The sequence below is a fragment of the Phasianus colchicus genome, chromosome 20, assembly GCF_987193195.1.
Source record: "Phasianus colchicus chromosome 20, bPhaCol1.hap1.1, whole genome shotgun sequence".
Classification (NCBI taxonomy): Eukaryota; Metazoa; Chordata; class Aves; order Galliformes; family Phasianidae; genus Phasianus; species Phasianus colchicus.
In genome coordinates, this window is record NC_143455.1 from 6226048 (window position 1) to 6242438 (window position 16391).

Here is a 16391-nt window from a genome sequence, read left to right on the forward strand (position 1 = left end):
GTGCCGCCAAGCACACACTCCCGGCAAGCTGTTGTTTTGCAGGTGGGTGGTTAAATGAGGCAGCAGCAGATGTGGTGAGCCATTAACAGGCTGTGTCTCTGCAGGGGCCCCTCGGCCCACCTGTCCCCTGCTCCCTATTGCAGCAGGAAAGTGCACCCGGACTGTTTGCTCTGTTTGTGCTGTCACCCACCTTGCCGGGCTGCAGAGCTGCTGGCTGGGCACATCCAAGGGGCCAGGTGCTCTGTACCCCTGCCCCCTTCTGTCCCTGTTGCCCCCCATGAGGGGCTGGGCAGAGCTAGGAGTGCAGCATGCAGCTGATGGGCAGCTCATCTTCCATCTCACCTCAGTGGAGCAGAACCAGATGGGCAGCCATCCTTTGAGCTGCAGCCACATCTGCTCACACTCAACATCTGGAGACCCCATTTAATCCCACGCTCCTCCTTCACCCCCCTGCACCAGGCTGTGCTCAAGGATGGAGTCCCTTATCCCCCATCCCCATCCTCCTCCAGACACTCTGGATTTGGACCCTGTCCTTAAGTGCCCTCCCTGGCATGAGAACACCTCCGGCTGTGGAGGCACCGTGCCGGGGCCGGGCGCTCTGACGCAAAAGGGGCAGATGGGCTGAGCACCCCCTGCTTGGCCACAGCCTCCCTACCCTGCGGAGAGTCCCGGCCAATGTCACAGCCATCCTGCCTTGCTGCACGCACTCCTGGCCTTTGTGCCCGTGCACTCCCTGTGCACACAGCATCCTTCTTGCAACGAGCTGCCGGGTGCCACGCTGCCAGCAGTGGGGCTGGGAGCGAGCGTGAAATGCTCGGCAGCCTCGTTGAGTTTGCGCTTCACTTAGCAGCTTAACACCAAAGCTGCAATAACGCCGACGCCAGCGCTAATCCCATCAGCTCAGACAGCTACTCGATAACAGGGAACTGGCTAATATTCCCCTGTGCGGCTCCAGTCCGAGCAGGGCACGCCACTGCCACACGCTGAAGGTCACAGCATCGTTTGGTGTTGTCTCCTGGAAAGTTGGCCCAGGTGCCTAACAGACAGTCTGAAATCCCATTCCTATCTCATTCTATCCTCACCATCCCACCCCCACCTCCATCCCCATCTTCATCTCATTTCTGGTGCCCCGTGCCATTGCAAAGCCCTGCACGAGCCGTCGGGGTGGGCGAGGGGCCAGTGAGGGCCGGCACCGGGCACTCGTGCAGCGCACGCAGTGTCTTGGCTGCAAAGGCTGGGAAAAGGGCAGGCAGTTCCTGCCAGCAGCCCGATGCCATGGTGATGGGAGGGCGAGGGCTGCCGCCGCCATGAATACCCATGAGCTGGGGGAGCCGGGAGGCTGCACGCACTGTGCCCTGAATGCAAAAGCCCCAGTGCGTCCCCGCAGCACAAAGAGCTGTGGCTGCGCACGGGGCCGGCACGGTCCGACGGCAGTGAGCGGCAGCGACCCCACGTTGTGCCCGGGGCTCGCTGGAGCACGACGCCCTGGGATGTGGGGCTGGGGGCCGGGGTGGGATGGATCGGGGCTGGAAGCCGTTCCCTTGGTAACGGCGGGTCCCAGTTTCCACCAATCGATGTGGCGGTGCGGGCTGGGGGGGCTCGTGGCCTACATAAGCGTCCGTCGGGCACCGCGCGCCCCGGCAGATGCGAAACGATGGCGAGGCTGACGGGCACCCGGCCCCCAGCTGCCCGCCGCTGGGGCTGCGCTGCCACCGCTTTCCTCCTCCTCCTCCTCACCGTGCAAGCTGGTAAGGGCGGCGGTGGGGGGGGGAGGCTTGGAGGGGGACCTGGGTCCCCCAACTCTTTGTGCCGTGGCGGTGATTTAGGGCTGAGTGCGGCTCTCCAGACACTGTGCTGTGCTGTGGGGGAGGATGGATGTGGCTCCTGGGTGTGCTGTGCCCCTCGGGGAGGTCGGGCTGCCCAGCGCAGGGCTCAGCACTGCGGGCATTGAGGGGCGAGGGACTGCAATTACCTCCTGATCCCTGCTCAGCTGGGCTTAAGCCGGCACTGGGATGGGTAATCTGTGGGATTGCCAGCCGGCCAGAAGCAGATTGGAGAGATGGAGCCAAATTCATCAAGATGAGCTGGGGAGGAAGCGGGAGGTGTGCCAAGCATGTGGGAGGGTGAGGAGCAGGAGGAAGGCTCCCTGTACCCACAGGAACAGAGCTCCCTGCACTCTCCCTGTGCATGGGAGGTGTGGGTTCACAGCACCAGGAGGAGGCAGGGATCATGCTGGGAACAGGCACAGTGTAGTGCCATCCTAGCAGCACCTACTACTGCAGTGGGGCCACTGGTACCTCAGCCTGCAGGGAGTCCCAAAACCTACTTCGTATGCCCCTCCATGTCAGCCACTTGGGAAGGCTGGGGTCTGGGGCAGTTTTCAGGGCATGCTCTGCCCACATGGGGACAGAAGAGGGCTGGCAGCCCAGGCTGTGTGCCAGCATGCCTGGCACAGGGCCATTTCCCAGCACGTCCCAGCTTGGTACATGGTGGTCTTATTCCTTCTGCTGCAGAAAGGCAGCTTGTTGGCTTCCAAAGACACAGCTGTCCCTATGTCCCCTTGTCCTCCCCACATACCCTTGGCAGCAGGCAACCCTTTGGCACTGTGGGGAGCACAGGGAGGATGCGCACAAAGCAAAGCTTCCCCAGCACCCTGTTAGCATCCTGCCCTCTTGTGCCTGGTGCTGGGGCACAGCAGTGGGACAGTAACACCTCCCCACAGCCCAGAAAGCTGACCTCAGCGGCGATGCCACTGCGGCCACCATCAACCACTCACTGACGCTGCTGCAGAGGCTGCAGGAGCTGCTACAGAATGGCAACAGCAGCGACTCGGTGCTGCGGGTGCGCACGGCTGCCTCTGATGAGGCCAAGGTCTTCCACACCCACCAACTGCTGCTCAGCCTCCAGAGTGAGGTCTTCGAGGGGCTCCTGCGCAACCAGAGTGTTGTCACCCTGCATGAGCCGCCTGAAACTGCTGCGCTCTTTGAGAAGTTCATCAGGTGCGTGGGGAGCCCACAGGATGGGGATACCCATGGGAGGGATGCTGTCAAGGAGGGAGGTGTTCCCATGGGGACAGTGGGAACTCCAGGGGAAAGAGATATCCAGAGGGATGCTCCCTTCAGTTCCACAAGGAACCAATGGGAAGGGGACAGCAGAAGGGATGGAGCCAACTGGATAGGATGTCCCCTCATGGACCCTGCAGGATGGGGATGCTGGGAGGGATGTAGCCAAAGAAGGATGTCCTCTCAGGGGCCCTATGGGATGCGAAGGATGCAGTCAAGGAAGGAGGAGGATGCTCTCTCAGGGATCAGTGGGTTGGGAATAGAGACAGAGAACAGCAGTGTCACCACCCCACGCTCCACCCCAGGTACCTGTACTGTGGGGGGGTGTCCCTCCTGCTGCACCAAGCCATCCCCCTGCACCAGCTGGCCAGCAAGTACCGGGTGTGGGGGCTGCAGCGTGGCGTGGCCGACTACATGAGGAGCCACCTGGCCAGCGAGTCGAACCAGGGCCACGTGGTGGGCTGGTACCACTACGCTGCACGCATCGGGGACACGGCGCTGCAGGAGAGCTGCCTGCAGTTCCTGGCCTGGAACCTGTCGTCCGTGCTCAGCAGCGCCGAGTGGGCTTCGGTCAGCGTGGAGCTGCTGCTGCTGCTGCTGGAGCGCTCTGACCTGGTGCTGCACAGCGAGCTGGAGCTCTACACTGCTGTGGAAGCCTGGCTGGCCCGGCGGCAGCCCGAGGACGCTGTGGCTGAGCGGGTGCTGCGTGCCATCCGCTACCCCATGATCGCCCCCAGCCAGCTGTTCCGGCTGCAGACGCAGTCGGCGGTGCTGGTGCGGCACTACAGCGCGGTGCAGGACCTGCTCTTCCAGGCCTTCCAGTTCCACGCCGCGTCCCCTCTGCACTTTGCCAAGTACTTCGACGTCAACTGCAGCATGTTCCTGCCCCGCAACTACCTCGCACCCAGCTGGGGCTCCCAGTGGGTCATCAACAACCCGGCACGGGATGACCGCAGCACCAGCTTCCAGACCCAGCTCGGGCCCAGCAGCCACGACTCCGGCAAGCGGGTGACCTGGAACGTGCTCTTCTCCCCACGCTGGCTGCCCGTCAGCCTGCGCCCTGTCTACTCGGACTCGGTGTCCAGCGCCATCCAACCGGTGCGCATCGAGGATGGCCGCCCGCGCCTCGTTGTCACCCCGGCCACCAGCAGCCCCGACTTTGCTGGTGTCAGCTTCCAGAAGACGGTGCTGGTGGGTGTGCGGCAGCAGGGCCGCATCTTTGTCAAGCATGCCTACAGCTTCCACCAGAGCTCGGATGAGACGGCTGACTTCCTTGCCCATGCCGACCTGCAGAAGCGCACCTCCGAGTACCTCATCGACAACGCCCTGCACCTGCACATCATCATCAAGCCTGTCTACCACTCCCTCATCAAGGTGAAGAAGTAGCGGGGCTGTGAGCATGGGGCTCTGCCTCTTTGTCCCCTCTCTATAGGTAGATGGGGGTCCCTCTGCTCCCTGCCTCTTCCTGCTGTCCCCACTGCCATCCCTGGGTGCCTGCGGGGAGCACAGGGAATGTGCAACCATGTGGCATGGGGACACAGGGACAGCCCCTGCAGTGCCACCTCTGCACCGACATGGCTGCAGCTTGGGGTGCAGTGGGACAGGGGTCCAGCTGCCTCCCCCAGCAAAGGACACTTGTGGAGAACAGCGCCTTGTTCCTGCCTGGGTGTCCTTCACCTCCTTCCTAATAAAAGCAGAAAATGAGTGCAGGGAGCGCGGGGCATCTTTGCGTATCCCCTGTGCCTTGGGATGGGTGGGCACAGGGACGCATCAGCTGTCACACCACTCCCAGTCTTCATGTGCCTCCTTTTAATGCTCCAAAAGGATAAACCTCAGCTCCTGTGCCGCTCTGCTGAGCCACAGAGGTGCTGAGCAGCCACACGGTCATTGCCCAGCACAGCCGTGTGTGTCCCACAGGGAGGTTTGGTCAATTGGCCCCGGCAGAGTTGGTGCTGTGGGCTATGTGGGGCGCTGAGGTGGGCAGGATGGGTGCTCAGCCCACTGCTTGGCACGGGGATGGCTGTGCTTCGGCGGGGAGCTCGGCTCAGCACTGGGGGTTCCACCTGTCCTTGCTGGAGGTCCTTGGGCCAATCGCCACAACACAGCTGAGCGATGGGTGCCAGTCCTGCCTGGAGCTGGGGAGATGGACAGAAATGTGTCTCCTGGTGCTCTCATCAGGCTGTGGTGCTGCTGCCACCTACCCCGTGGTTGGCGACCTCGAAGGGCTGCAGCTGCCTCTTCCTCCTTTTGACATCCAGCGGCTCTTCTCTCTCCTCCAGCTTTTTGCACACGCACAGTCAGGCGCCTGGGGAGGGGCCGGGCTGGATGGCCCCCAGGAGGGTGGCTGTTCCCTCCAGGCTGTCCCTGCTGGCAACATGCCTCAGTTCGGGGACACGTGGCACACAGGACTGACATGGAGTAGCCACGGCCACGATGCTTTTGGCGCTGCTCAATGTCTCCATGGCGCAGTGGCACCGTCACCGCAGCACAGCCACTCGCCTGACCCTGGTACTGTGGGTGTGCTGTGCTCACCTCTGCGGCACGGGGAGCCTGGTGCTGGTTGAAGGATTGCATGGCAGTGGCTGGGAAGTGCCAGGAGCCACCCTGGAGCAGGGAGTGGGAACGCAGCTCTGCGTTGTGCAGCTGCAGCTGGTGCAGGCGGCACAGCAGGGCCAGCACCTCCTGCTGCTGCACAGAGCTGCTCCCGCGCTGCACAGCCTCCTCCAGCTGCCGGGTGTGCTGCTGGCTCTGCTGGAAGCGCCTCTCCAGCTCTGCCTGTGGGCACACGCTGGGGTCATCCTCCTTCTCAGGGGACAGCATCCCTGCTAGAGGGCCTCCAACCTGCCTGGCCTTTTACCCTCTGCACACATCCCAGTGCTCTGGGGTAAGTGGTGCTGTTAGGCAGGAACTCGTCAAGCTCAGCTCCCTGCAGATGTGGGGTTGAGCTGTGGATGCTGCATTTGGGGCTCCCGCACCTTCTGTTCCTGGAGTCTGCCCTGCTTCTCCACCAGTGCCATGAAGCTCTCCTGTGCTGTGATCACATTGGGTGGTTCTGGCATATCCGTGTCTGTGTTCCTCTTGCTCTCACTGGGCCCCCCTGGCTTCCCTTGCCCCTCCTTGTCCCAGCGCCATGCTCTCCTCTTCCAGCTGCAGGAGGCATTTTGGGGTCTCAGTGACACAGCCAGTTCTCTGGGGACCCCACCTGCACCCACATACCGAGTGAGTATGCGGAGGTGCCGGGCAGCTGCCAGCCGGGTGTGCAGTGCTGTGCCCTCCAGCTGAACCAGGTGCTGGCACAGGGCTGCCTGCTCACGGCAGGCATTGAGCAGCTTGTCCCGCAGCTGAACCTGGGCTGGGAATATGGGTGTCAGTACCGAGCCCTGCAGCTCTGGGGCAGCACAGTGGGGCCAGGCATACCCTGGGTGTAGCGGATGGCACAGTGCTTGCCTGGTCCTGATGCGGTGTACAGCTGGCGCTTGAGGTGCTGGATGTCCCCACGCAGGTTGGCCACAATTCTGCCATGGGTTGAGTTGCTGAGCAGGTTGTGCTTCACCTGAAATGGGCATAGCGTGAGCATCTCACTGCCGCGGCACAGCACATCCCCAGCTCGGGTCCCTGAGCACTGTGCAGCTGTGCAGCAGGGACCGGCTCTTACGCCCTCCCTGCTGGGGACCAGGGCTGCTCAGGGACGGGACAGGAGGATGCTGGCAGGAGGTGGGATGGTGTTCACCCTCCCGGTCCCACCGTGGGGCGGATGCTTTTGGCGCGCTGGGCGTAGGTGAGCGTGCTGCGGGACTCTTCAAAGGCAGTGCTGGCAGGGCTGATGTGGGCGATCATCACCGTGTGGCTGTTCCCCCCGAGTGAGTCCTGGGCAGCAAAGCACACAGCTGAGTGGGGTGGGGGGAGCAGCCTGTGCCCCCTGACACCATCGCACCTTCAGCAGGCGGGTCAGTTTGCTGTCACGGTAGTTGACGTGCGCACTGCCTGCCGGCTTGCTCAGCGCCTTGATGCAGTTGCCCAGGGCCAGCAGTGACCTGTTGATGTGCGCTCCCTCCTTCATCCTCTGCCCACGGTTCTGCGTCTGGGCGGTGGGGTGAAGGCAAAAAGTGTGGTAGCAATAAAAAAGGGCTAGGGGTTTCGCAGGGGTGCATGCCATACCCAAGCTGCCCGCTCGGAGCCTGCCAGGTCGATCAGTTGGAGCCGCCCGCAGCGCAGTCCCCGTCCCCGCACAGTGACCTGCAGCATGGCATGGGAGCGTGATGACGTGTGGTTGGCAGCTGTGGGCTCCTGTGTCCGCTGCCGATTCCCCCTCAGCAACAGCTGTAGGACCTGGAGAGGACAGGCTGTGCTGGGTAAGGGGCTCGCTGCTCCCTGCTGCCCCCCAGACATCCCCTGTCCCACCTCCTCGGAGCTGCTGGCCGACACCTCGGTGATGCCGACCACTCGGACGGTGCCATGGGAATCCTCCCGCAGCTGCAGGGAGTGTGGTGAGGGGCTCAGCAGATCCCGAATCACCTCATTGTAGATCTGGGTGCAAAGGGGGGAGCTGGGAACATCCCACATGGTGTGGGCACCCATAGGGGACACAGCACTGCAGCACAGCAACACCCTGGCTGTGTGTCACTCGCTGCTCCCTGCCTGCCCCAGAGATGGAACATCCCCGCTTTCCCATGCACCTCTAGGTAGGACATGGAGACCTCATGCTCTGCATCACTGCTGCACTCCTTGATGGCATGGAAGAGGTCACCAAGGGCACGGGCACAGATGCCAGGTTCGCTGTCGCTGCCAAGCATGGTGTAGGTCTTCCCACAGCCTGGGGGAGAGGGGATGGCTCATCTGGGGCTGGGACTCTCTCCGCAGCCCCTGCCATATGGGGCCCATCCCTGAGCCCCTCACCAGTGGGGCCATAAGCAAATATGGTGGCATTGCAGCCGGAGATGACGCTTGCGATGAGGCCTCGGGTGGTGGCATGGTACACTGTTTCCTGTTGGAGAGTGAATGGTCCCAGGGCACATCCCAGTGCCCCCATGCCAGTTGGTTGTCCCACACCATGTTCCCAGCCCCACGTCCCCATGCCCTGCCCATCCCATGGACCCACCTGGGTGGATGTGGAGTCAAAGGCTGCATCAAAGATGTAGGATTTCTCCTGGGAGTGGCTGGCATGCAGGACATTATCAGAGTTCTGCATGGGGTCTTGCAGCACCACAACCTGTTGGCAGAGACAAATGGGGCTGCCTAGGGCATCTGTCACCCCCATGCTCCTGGGAGAGCACCTCCAGCCTCCCCTTTGCCAATGTTCCCTCCAGACCAGGGCCCTTTATGTTCCTGTATCGTCCCATTGTCCCCAGGCAGCGGCTGGGGTTCAAAGCTGCTTTGTGTGCAGTGCCAAGGGGACCTGCCCAGCCGGCTGCTCCACTGCCTGCTGGCACAAAAGCACCTCTGTGAGTACAGCCCAGCAAGGTGCCCGCAGCTGCACACCTCCAGCTGGTTTGCAATGCAATCACACCATAGGGATGCTGTTTGTACCCCTGCACCAACCCCAGACCTCTGCTTTTGGGTGATGCCAGGACAGAGGGGGCCCAGTGCTGACCCCATTGCAACTGCCAGCATTCCTGGTGTCTCTCAGTGCAACGCAGATTTCAACCTTTGTGGCAAAGCCAATCTCCTGGCTGCCCAACACACAGCCTCCAGGCCTTCCCTGCAACCTGAGTTGGGGATGGGGAGAGGTGGCACTGGGGTCCCACAGCCCTGCAGGAAGGGCTTCTCCTGACCCAGTGTCCTTGCAGACTCCCATCCTGCCGCTTTGTTATTGTAGGATCTCTGCAGGGAATGTAAAGCTGCAGGTGTCCCCCATCCTGTTCTGTGCACACATCACACGTGTGTGCATCACATGCAGCACCAGGTACACCCAGGTATGTCCAGAGTACACTGAGGCTTGTCCAGTGTACCTGATCCCCCCGTCCCCTGCCTTGGGTCCCCGTCCCACAGGTGTACCTGCTCATCCAGGCGGTGGGCAATGGGCCTGGCCCCCCTCTGCAGCTCAGCCACACTCATGGGTCGGATGCGAAGAGCCACCTGCAAGACATGGCCAGTGAGTGTGGGGCAGAGAGGACAGGGACGAAGGGACAGCAGAACAGGGACCTGCACACCGGCCATCACTGAATGCAGTCTGGCACTGGGCTGGCACAGCCGGCAGCCGGTGCAGCCCCCAGGACCCCCCCATGCTGCAATTAGAGGCTCATTTTCCTGGGAAGAAAGCGAACGCTGCTGGGATTGGCCTTAAAGGGGCAGCTGGGCAGTGAGCCTTCCTGCTGGCAGCGGCCCCTCGCTGCCTTGGGGACAGGTGGCACGGGGGGGAGCACAGAACTGTGTCCTACTCAGGCTCCTGGAAACGCTGTCACACTATTGATATAATTAGTGCTGGCACTTAATGAGGTGCTTGGCCAAGCCGCAAGGCTGGTGCTGGGCTTCCTCTGTGCTTCAGGGTAGGACCCAGCCCAGCAGCAGCAGCGCCTGGTGGCTGCACCTGAGCTTGGGTTGCAATGACTGGGTGGTGCCTTGCTGCATCCTCCCATTCACAGTCAGCAAACTGCCACTGGTTTTCAGGGGCTCTGCTGACCCCAAAGCCGGCTCTGCTGGATGAGCAGCAGTGTTCTGCTTAGGGCTGGGGGGCAACAAACCTTGTGCCCCCACCCCATGGCAGCAGGCATCCTGGATAGCAGGTGACACTCACTGGTTTTGTAGTGGGGCTTTGGGGCTCATCCCCAGCCCCACTGCACAGATGCCGTCCCCCCAGCAGCCCCATCCCCCTGTCATCAGCTGTGCTGTGGGGCGAACACAACAAGCAGCTCATTAATAATTGAGCGGTGGATAAGCCGGCAGTTGGGCTGCATTGTGATAACAGCAGGGCTGTGTTTACCCAGAGCTGATAACCCCGGCCCTGGCTCTGCAGGCAAGGATGGGGGGAAGTAATGGGCTGGGCGAGGGGGGCTTTGCCCACACCAGGATCCCAGGATGTACCATAGGGCACCAGCTGCTGTTGCACCATGGTTGGTTGTTGGCTTTGCACCATGGCCTGGTCCCAGAAGGGAGATGGAAAGGAGAAAGGACGTGACCTTCCCACTCTCTGCTCAACCCCGCTGTGACAAAACAGGAAGCGTGGTGTGGGAAGCTCCTGTTTATTCACACTACAGAAAAATCAGGAGGGCAAAGGGCCAGGGAGCATCTGTGAATGGCTTCACAGTTTCTGTGCGATCTACTGGTCCTGTCTGCTACGGCTCCTGTGGAGAGAGCAGACACGGTGTCTGGGGCTGCCCCACGGAGGCAGAGACCCCAGGAGCCCAGCTAGGGGCTGGGGTGCCCTGCAGGGCAGCAGCTCTATGCCACAGCCTCATCCCTGCACCAGCCCCCGAGCAGCCACCCCAGCAGGGAGGGGGAGAGCAACGTGAGGATGGTTCGAGTTGACCTTGGCAGCGTCCTTTTCCTCGTCCTCTTCCTCGTACTTGGGCAGCTCGCCTTCCTCCCCCTGAGCCACCACCTCCTCCTCCGTGTGTTCTTTAACCTGAAAGGCAGAGGTTGATCAGTGTCCCCTGCAGAACTCCACTGATCCCCACCACACTGGACCAGGCAGCCATGCAGGGCTGGGGATGCTCCCACAGCTGCTGGTCCCAATACCTTGCTGCTGCCTGGCTGCTGGGCCTCTGCCCGTGCCCTCCTCTGCAGCTCTGCTTCAATGACCTCGAAGAACTCCTTCTGGGCACGGTCAAGTGCTTCTTGGGGACTCTCCTCCAGCATCTCCTCTGCCTCCAAGCCCTGACCCTCTGACCTGGCACGTTCCTTCAGCCGCATTTCCCGGTGCCGGGCTTCTAGAATCTTCTCCCGCTTGGTCTCCCGCTCAAACATCTAGGGCAGAGAGGGGAGCAGAGGACCCCGTGGGGACAGCTACATGCTGGCAGCACTAAGGGCTTTGCTGCACAGGCATCCGGCTGCTTGCCACCTGAAGCACACATACCGCATTGGCCAGGTTCTTCTCATTCCTCTGCAGGGTGCAGAGCCCAGAGGAGATTTCCAGCAGGGTGATGGTGCCCAGCTTTGAGCCACAGCCCACCACGCAGCCGTTGTCCTGCAAGCGCAGGCTGGAGAGGGGCTCATCACAGATCTGGGGAGGGAGGATGGATGGATGTCAGTGCTTAGCCCTTATCTGGTGCCCCTAGAGAAGCCAGGCAGGATGAGCTGGCAGAGAGAAACCCGTGTGTGTGCCAGCAATGGGAGCCTATGTGCAAATCTGGGGACTTGAAGGCTGCTGCTTGACAGAGCAGATCCAGAGCTCTGCACAGAGAGACACATGAGGTCCTCCATCCCCTGACCCCGTCCCCAGGTGCTCCTCACTCTGTGCCTTGTGGCTGGTGTTACTGCTGACCAGGGCAGCCCCCATTTCTCCCAGCAGTGGGGAGCTGACCTTCAGGCTGAGGGATGGGTTGTTCTGTTTGAAGAGGAAGTCCCAGATGTCCAGCGTCCCATCCATTTTGGTCGTGAAGAAGACAGATGGCCTCACAGTGCTCCAGCAGCCATCCGTCAGGTAGGAGAGGTGGTACCTGCCCGCAGAACCCATGCTTGCTGCCAGATACTCTGCCACAGAGCAGGAGGGTTTTTTTTGCAGTGCAAACCTATGCACGCTGACACCTACCTGGTCCACATAATTGATGATTCCTTCGTCTCCTCCGACCAGATCTGAGCAGTCCAGTCACCAACCGTCAGGAAGATTTTGGGGAAGAAAGGGTTCCTGGCCAGCGCGTAGACAGGCCCGTGGTGGCCACTGTAGGTACTGGCGATTTTCTCAGGGGGTGTCTTGGCTTTGCGGTTGCAGGCGATGACGATGCCCTGCTCTGTGCCCACCATGAACTTGGTAGGCTGAGAGTGGGAGCAGGAGAGCAGCTGTCAGCAGGCTGGGGACCTCGTGGTGTGGGGGACAGCTGCTGAGTGAAGGGCTTTGCAGTGTGACGAGGGGAGCTGGTTGCAGCCAGCAATGGGCAGAATGGAGCCCTGAGACACACTGTGATCAGGGGGCTTCAAAGGCTGAGCTGCCAGCATGGCCCCATAGTTTAGGAACTTCTGACAGATAAAGGTGGGTAGAACATGCCGCAATGCTGTGCTCCAGGCACTGGCACTGCCTGCCCCGCTCAGGTTTGCCCAACTCACGCACCTGCCATGTTTAGGACACCATTTGTGTGCATGAAGCTCACCATGGTGGGCTCAAATTCCAGCGTGCTGGCACCCAGAGCATTCTCCAGCAGCTCCTTGCGTGTGATGTCCAAGACCAGTGCCTCGGTGGGCTCGGATAGCTTGCGGATGTCCCACCACAGGACCTGCAGGGGAAGGATATTTCAGGGCAGGGGCTGCTCTCAGCCACGAGTGCTGGGAAGCCAAGCACCCTGGAGCTGGGCAGCTGCCTTGTGTCAAAGCATGCTGGGCTGCCAGTGCCTGCCAGCAGCAACCGTATGAGCACCCAGCCCTTTCCCTGTCCCTGCCATTTACCTGCCCATCAGTGGAGGCTGAGAAGCATTCAGTGCCAGTTTTGGACTGCAGCCAGATTGCACCATACACAGGGTCTCTGTGGCTGACCTCTACAGTGGACACTTCCACGGGCAGCCCGCCCTTCCTGGTGTCCCAGTAAGCTGTGAAAGAAAAGGAGCTGTCAAGATACGCTCCAGCTGCCTTGCCCAACTCCTTGAAACCAGGGAAGGGCCCTGAGGCTGGGATCCTGCTGCTGTGATCGTACATGGAGATGCCCATCCTGAAGGGATGAACAATTTGTGCTTTCTGCAAACACGAAGCTAGATGGTGAGAACATTAAATAGCCCCAGTACTTCTTTCAGCAATCATTTCTGTGGCAGCTGCACTGCAATCCCCAGAGGCAATTCATCCCCCCAGCTCCTCTCCTGCTCTGCAGAAAGGGTTGCAGCAGGACCAGATGTGGTCTTAACACCCCCAACAGCAGTTCTCATGCTTAGTGCTGCTCAAAACCATCCTATCTGACCTGACCCTGGCTGTGCAATCCTCCCATGTGCCTTAAGGGAGCCACTAACAAAGGCAGGTCCCAGGGACAGCAGCAGCTATCCATTCCTCTCTGTCTCTGACAGGCAGCAGAGGACAGGTCATGGCGCAGGAGCACTCATGGCTCAGCAAAGGTTGGGCAGCTGGGCCACGGTGGCACTGAGCCACACTCACTCCCTCTCGCTTGCTTCTAATTAGGCAATTGGATGTGATGGTGCACGCTCTGCTGGGCTGGTGCCACACGCCTGGGGAGCTGTGCAGGACGTGCTGAAATCCCCCCTCCATCACCCGCGGAGCGTGCGGGAACAGCCCCGTGATGCATGCCCTGTCAGATCTGATTGCTGCTGCAAATGGCAAGGAAAACATCAAAATGAGAGCAATTAAATCAAAGATCTTGCGTAGCCAAGTAAATAACAGCCATAAAACGAAGCTGGCAAAGAGGGGCCCTTTACCAGGCACATGAAACAACAGCACAAAAACAATTCATTGAATTAAGTGATGGCAACTCTTCCAGGCTTTTGCCACGTGAAGATATGTGGCTGTGGGTGAGGCAGAAATGCAGCACATGTACTGCTCCATGCTCTGAGCCAGCAGCACTGCCATGCTCTGGCTGAGCACCCCAAGTGCCTGCAATGTGCTGGGTAACAGTGCAGGTTCTGTGCAGCCCTGAGAGGAGCAGGTCTGTGGATGTGGGTGTGGTCTTGGAACCAAGCTCTTCTTGAATTTAAACAAAGCCAGACCCTTGTTATCATGGCTTCATGCATAACCCATCTTCCTTACCCATCTGTCCATTGTAGCATCCCCCCAGCAGGATGTGAGAGTCTTTGGGGTTGTACTCCAGGCTCACAAGAGGGGATGACGGCTTGAGAACCAGCTCTGGCTTGTTGGGATTTTCTGCCAAGAAGGAATGAGTAAAGAGTGATGTGTAAAGGCAGCCCAGAGGCACAGCAGGCTCTCACACCACGTCACAGGGATGGGAGGTGACCTGCCCTTCGCTGTCTGCCTGGGAACAGACCCGTGCTATCCTGACCCCCTTCTTGGTATTTTTCACTCCAAAATGCAGCAGGTTCGAGCTTGACAGAAGAGGGCAGTCCTCAGCCTGGACTTATGCTGCCTCTTAATCAAGCACAGATGAACCACAGAAATACAAAAACCACATAAGAGAAACGTGGCTCAGCTGCCTGCTGTGGTTGCAGGCACTCTGGCTCATGAACTCATGTAGTGGGATTTGAGCACCTGCTGACCAGCTTTCAGGTCCCGTTTTTGGCCTGCTTTGCATTGATCTGTGGGCAAAGCAGAAACCCAACCCCTGCTCACCTCCTCTAGAGTGTTGTGGTTCTTTACTACATCTGGGAGATGCTTTGAACGCACAAAGTGCTTCCGCAGTGGCAACATTACTGACAAGCAGGTTTTCTCATCCCCTTACCGAGATCCCAGATGTATGAGTCAAAGCTCATGTCTTCTGCATTCCGCTGGAACTCCAGGCTGGAATAAGCCACTGCCAGCTTCTTGCATCTGTCAGGGTGCCAGGACAGATGGGCGGCTGTCCTCTTTGTTACGTTTGGATCCCTTTTGATAGCAGGACATCAAAAAAAGATGTTAGTTTGTTAACAGCTTTGTCACACCCCGGGATGACTGTCTCCAAAGGAAACTGTGGGAATTGCAATTAAAACAAGCTGAAACCCTTGAGCACTGAGTGCAGGAAATGATTCTCCTGGGGGCTGGGTGGGGGAAGAAGAGTTGATGATTTAATAAAGTCTTTCCAGTTATACATCTCTAAGAATCCAATTATGTTACCAGATCTGACTTCTAGAAATGACCTAACAGCCCCTGACATGTGCAAAATAATCTTTGAGGCATTAACAAAAAAAAAAAAAAAAAAAAGGGATCCTGCCTAGATCACTGTTAGAAGATGCTCAGAGCTGCCTCTGCCCACGGGCATTGGCACTTATGTTTGAATTGCCCAGGCAGGCCGGGGAGGGGAGGAATTGACAGGTTACAGGGCATGGGGCTGCAGGAGGTCTCCCCATCCATGAACTGTTCTAAAGCCACGTCTTTCCCCTTGCTTGCTCTAGCTTTTAGCAGCCTGTCATGGGGCTGCAGAGCCGGATGAGCACCGTGGACCGAGATGGGAATGACTGTGAGTTTTGTGGAAGGGAGACGGCAGTTCAACCTGATAACGTTGATGGTTTTGGCGGAAGGAGCCTCGTCTTCCAACTCGTCCGCCTCCTCCTCCCTGAAGTACTCCTCGTAGATGTTGATGGCGTTGTTCTGCTTGACGCAGTGCTCCATCAGCTGCGGGCAGAGCACCCTCAGGTCACACTGCCAGCCTGGGGCAGCGCGTGGCTGCGGGGACAAGGGACGGGCACGGCCTCACCGCCCCGAGGTGCGTGATGGTGTTGACGTAGTTCTCCTCTTTCTCCACTTTCTTGCGGAAGCGCAAGGTCTGCTCCTGCTCCTGTGGGTTGATGTCCTTGGGCCAGCCGCCCTCCACGTGGTTCACACCGCGGCTCTCCACCTCCACCCGCTCCGTGTTGGCCTGCAGGGAGCGGCAGGCCGGAATCAGCGAACATCCCCAGGGCTCAGCGGCCCGGCTCCACCCCGCGGCTCACCTCGTGCTCCGACATCTCGCTGCCATGCTGCACGCAGGCGTCCACCGGGTTCCGCAGCACGAAGCTGTCGGCCAGGCTGGGGTCGGGCTGGATGTCCACGCACACCTTGGCGGGGCAGTCGGAGAAGTTGCAGTGGCGGCCGAACTCGCTGCGCTTCCTCGTGTAGACGTGGACGATCTCCATGCTGGGCCCGGGCCGAGGCCTGGCTCAGCGCAGGCAGACCGGGCCGCGTCCGCCGTTACCTGGCAACCGCGTCACGTGATGGCGCCGCCATCTTGGGAAGGGCAAGGCTGGCGTGTCCGCTGTCCGCCGCCATGTTGGGAGGGCAGAACGTGGCTAATTAGGAGCAGCTAACACTGGGACCGGCTTTGTAATTAGGGACAGACTTGGACTTGCGTGTGTGTGTGTGTCCAGCCCCAACAGCCACCTCGCATCCCCTGCTGGTACCCTGAATGCAGCCCCATCCCAACACAACCCTCCTGTGGGTGGCTGGCAGCCCCTCCTCACACCCTGGGTACCACAGGGCCATCCGTGATAGCTGCAGCACCCACAGCGCCCAGTGGAAGAGCAGCAGCATCCCCCAGATCACACCCAGCGTCCCCCAGGTCACTCTCAGGCTCTGCAGAGAGCAGCCCAAGGTGTGACAGAACACTCAGACCCCATC

General features: G+C 60.1%; 3 protein-coding genes across 3 annotated transcripts; 1 reads left to right on the forward strand and 2 right to left on the reverse strand.

Annotated features, from left to right (window-relative positions):
• The first annotated feature begins 1534 nt into the window (after positions 1-1534).
• On the forward strand, positions 1535-4774 carry BTBD17 (BTB domain containing 17). The gene is made up of 3 exons (XM_031598877.2): positions 1535-1748; positions 2723-2999; positions 3368-4774. Exons 1-3 carry the CDS (start codon positions 1655-1657, stop codon positions 4446-4448), a joined length of 1452 nt encoding a protein of 483 aa, XP_031454737.1. The 5' UTR covers positions 1535-1654; the 3' UTR covers positions 4449-4774.
• A 113-nt stretch (positions 4775-4887) lies between these two features.
• On the reverse strand, positions 4888-8091 carry KIF19 (kinesin family member 19). Its single transcript, XM_090122203.1, has 8 exons — positions 7959-8091; positions 7701-7875; positions 7464-7653; positions 7221-7391; positions 6997-7143; positions 6807-6929; positions 6279-6615; positions 4888-6209 (listed from the first exon to the last, which is right to left on the reverse strand). Exons 1-7 carry the CDS (start codon positions 8089-8091, stop codon positions 6430-6432), a joined length of 1125 nt encoding a protein of 374 aa, XP_089978329.1. The 3' UTR covers positions 4888-6209; positions 6279-6429.
• A 2133-nt stretch (positions 8092-10224) lies between these two features.
• Positions 10225-15957, reverse strand: DNAI2 (dynein axonemal intermediate chain 2). The gene is made up of 13 exons (XM_031598873.2): positions 15728-15957; positions 15493-15654; positions 15289-15410; positions 14542-14684; positions 13896-14009; positions 12597-12736; positions 12305-12427; positions 11749-11972; positions 11521-11656; positions 11074-11220; positions 10737-10964; positions 10528-10623; positions 10225-10342 (listed from the first exon to the last, which is right to left on the reverse strand). The coding sequence occupies exons 1-13, from the start codon at positions 15908-15910 to the stop codon at positions 10334-10336; spliced, it is 1827 nt and encodes a 608-aa protein (XP_031454733.2). The 5' UTR covers positions 15911-15957; the 3' UTR covers positions 10225-10333.
• Between the last annotated feature and the right edge of the window lie 434 nt (positions 15958-16391).

Bases quoted from the DNA above. Each gene is read 5' to 3' on its own strand.
- BTBD17 (XM_031598877.2), top strand. From the start codon at position 1,655: ATGGCGAGGCTGACGGGCACCCGGCCCCCAGCTGCCCGCCGCTGGGGC. The intron at 1,749-2,722 runs GTAAGGGCGGCG...ACCTCCCCACAG, and splicing joins CCTCCTCACCGTGCAAGCTG to CCCAGAAAGCTGACCTCAGC. The intron at 3,000-3,367 runs GTGCGTGGGGAG...GCTCCACCCCAG, and splicing joins CTCTTTGAGAAGTTCATCAG to GTACCTGTACTGTGGGGGGG.
- KIF19 (XM_090122203.1), bottom strand. From the start codon at position 8,091: ATGGGGGCACTGGGATGTGCCCTGGGACCATTCACTCTCCAACAGGAA. The intron at 7,654-7,700 runs GCAGGGAGCAGC...GCTGTGCTGCAG, and splicing joins ATGTTCCATCTCTGGGGCAG to TGCTGTGTCCCCTATGGGTG. The intron at 7,392-7,463 runs GTGGGACAGGGG...TGTCCTCTCCAG, and splicing joins CGGCCAGCAGCTCCGAGGAG to GTCCTACAGCTGTTGCTGAG.
- DNAI2 (XM_031598873.2), bottom strand. From the start codon at position 15,910: ATGGAGATCGTCCACGTCTACACGAGGAAGCGCAGCGAGTTCGGCCGC. The intron at 15,411-15,492 runs GTGAGGCCGTGC...CTCTGCCCGCAG, and splicing joins CCATCACGCACCTCGGGGCG to CTGATGGAGCACTGCGTCAA. The intron at 11,973-12,304 runs GTGAGCTTCATG...TCCCACTCTCAG, and splicing joins TGGAATTTGAGCCCACCATG to CCTACCAAGTTCATGGTGGG.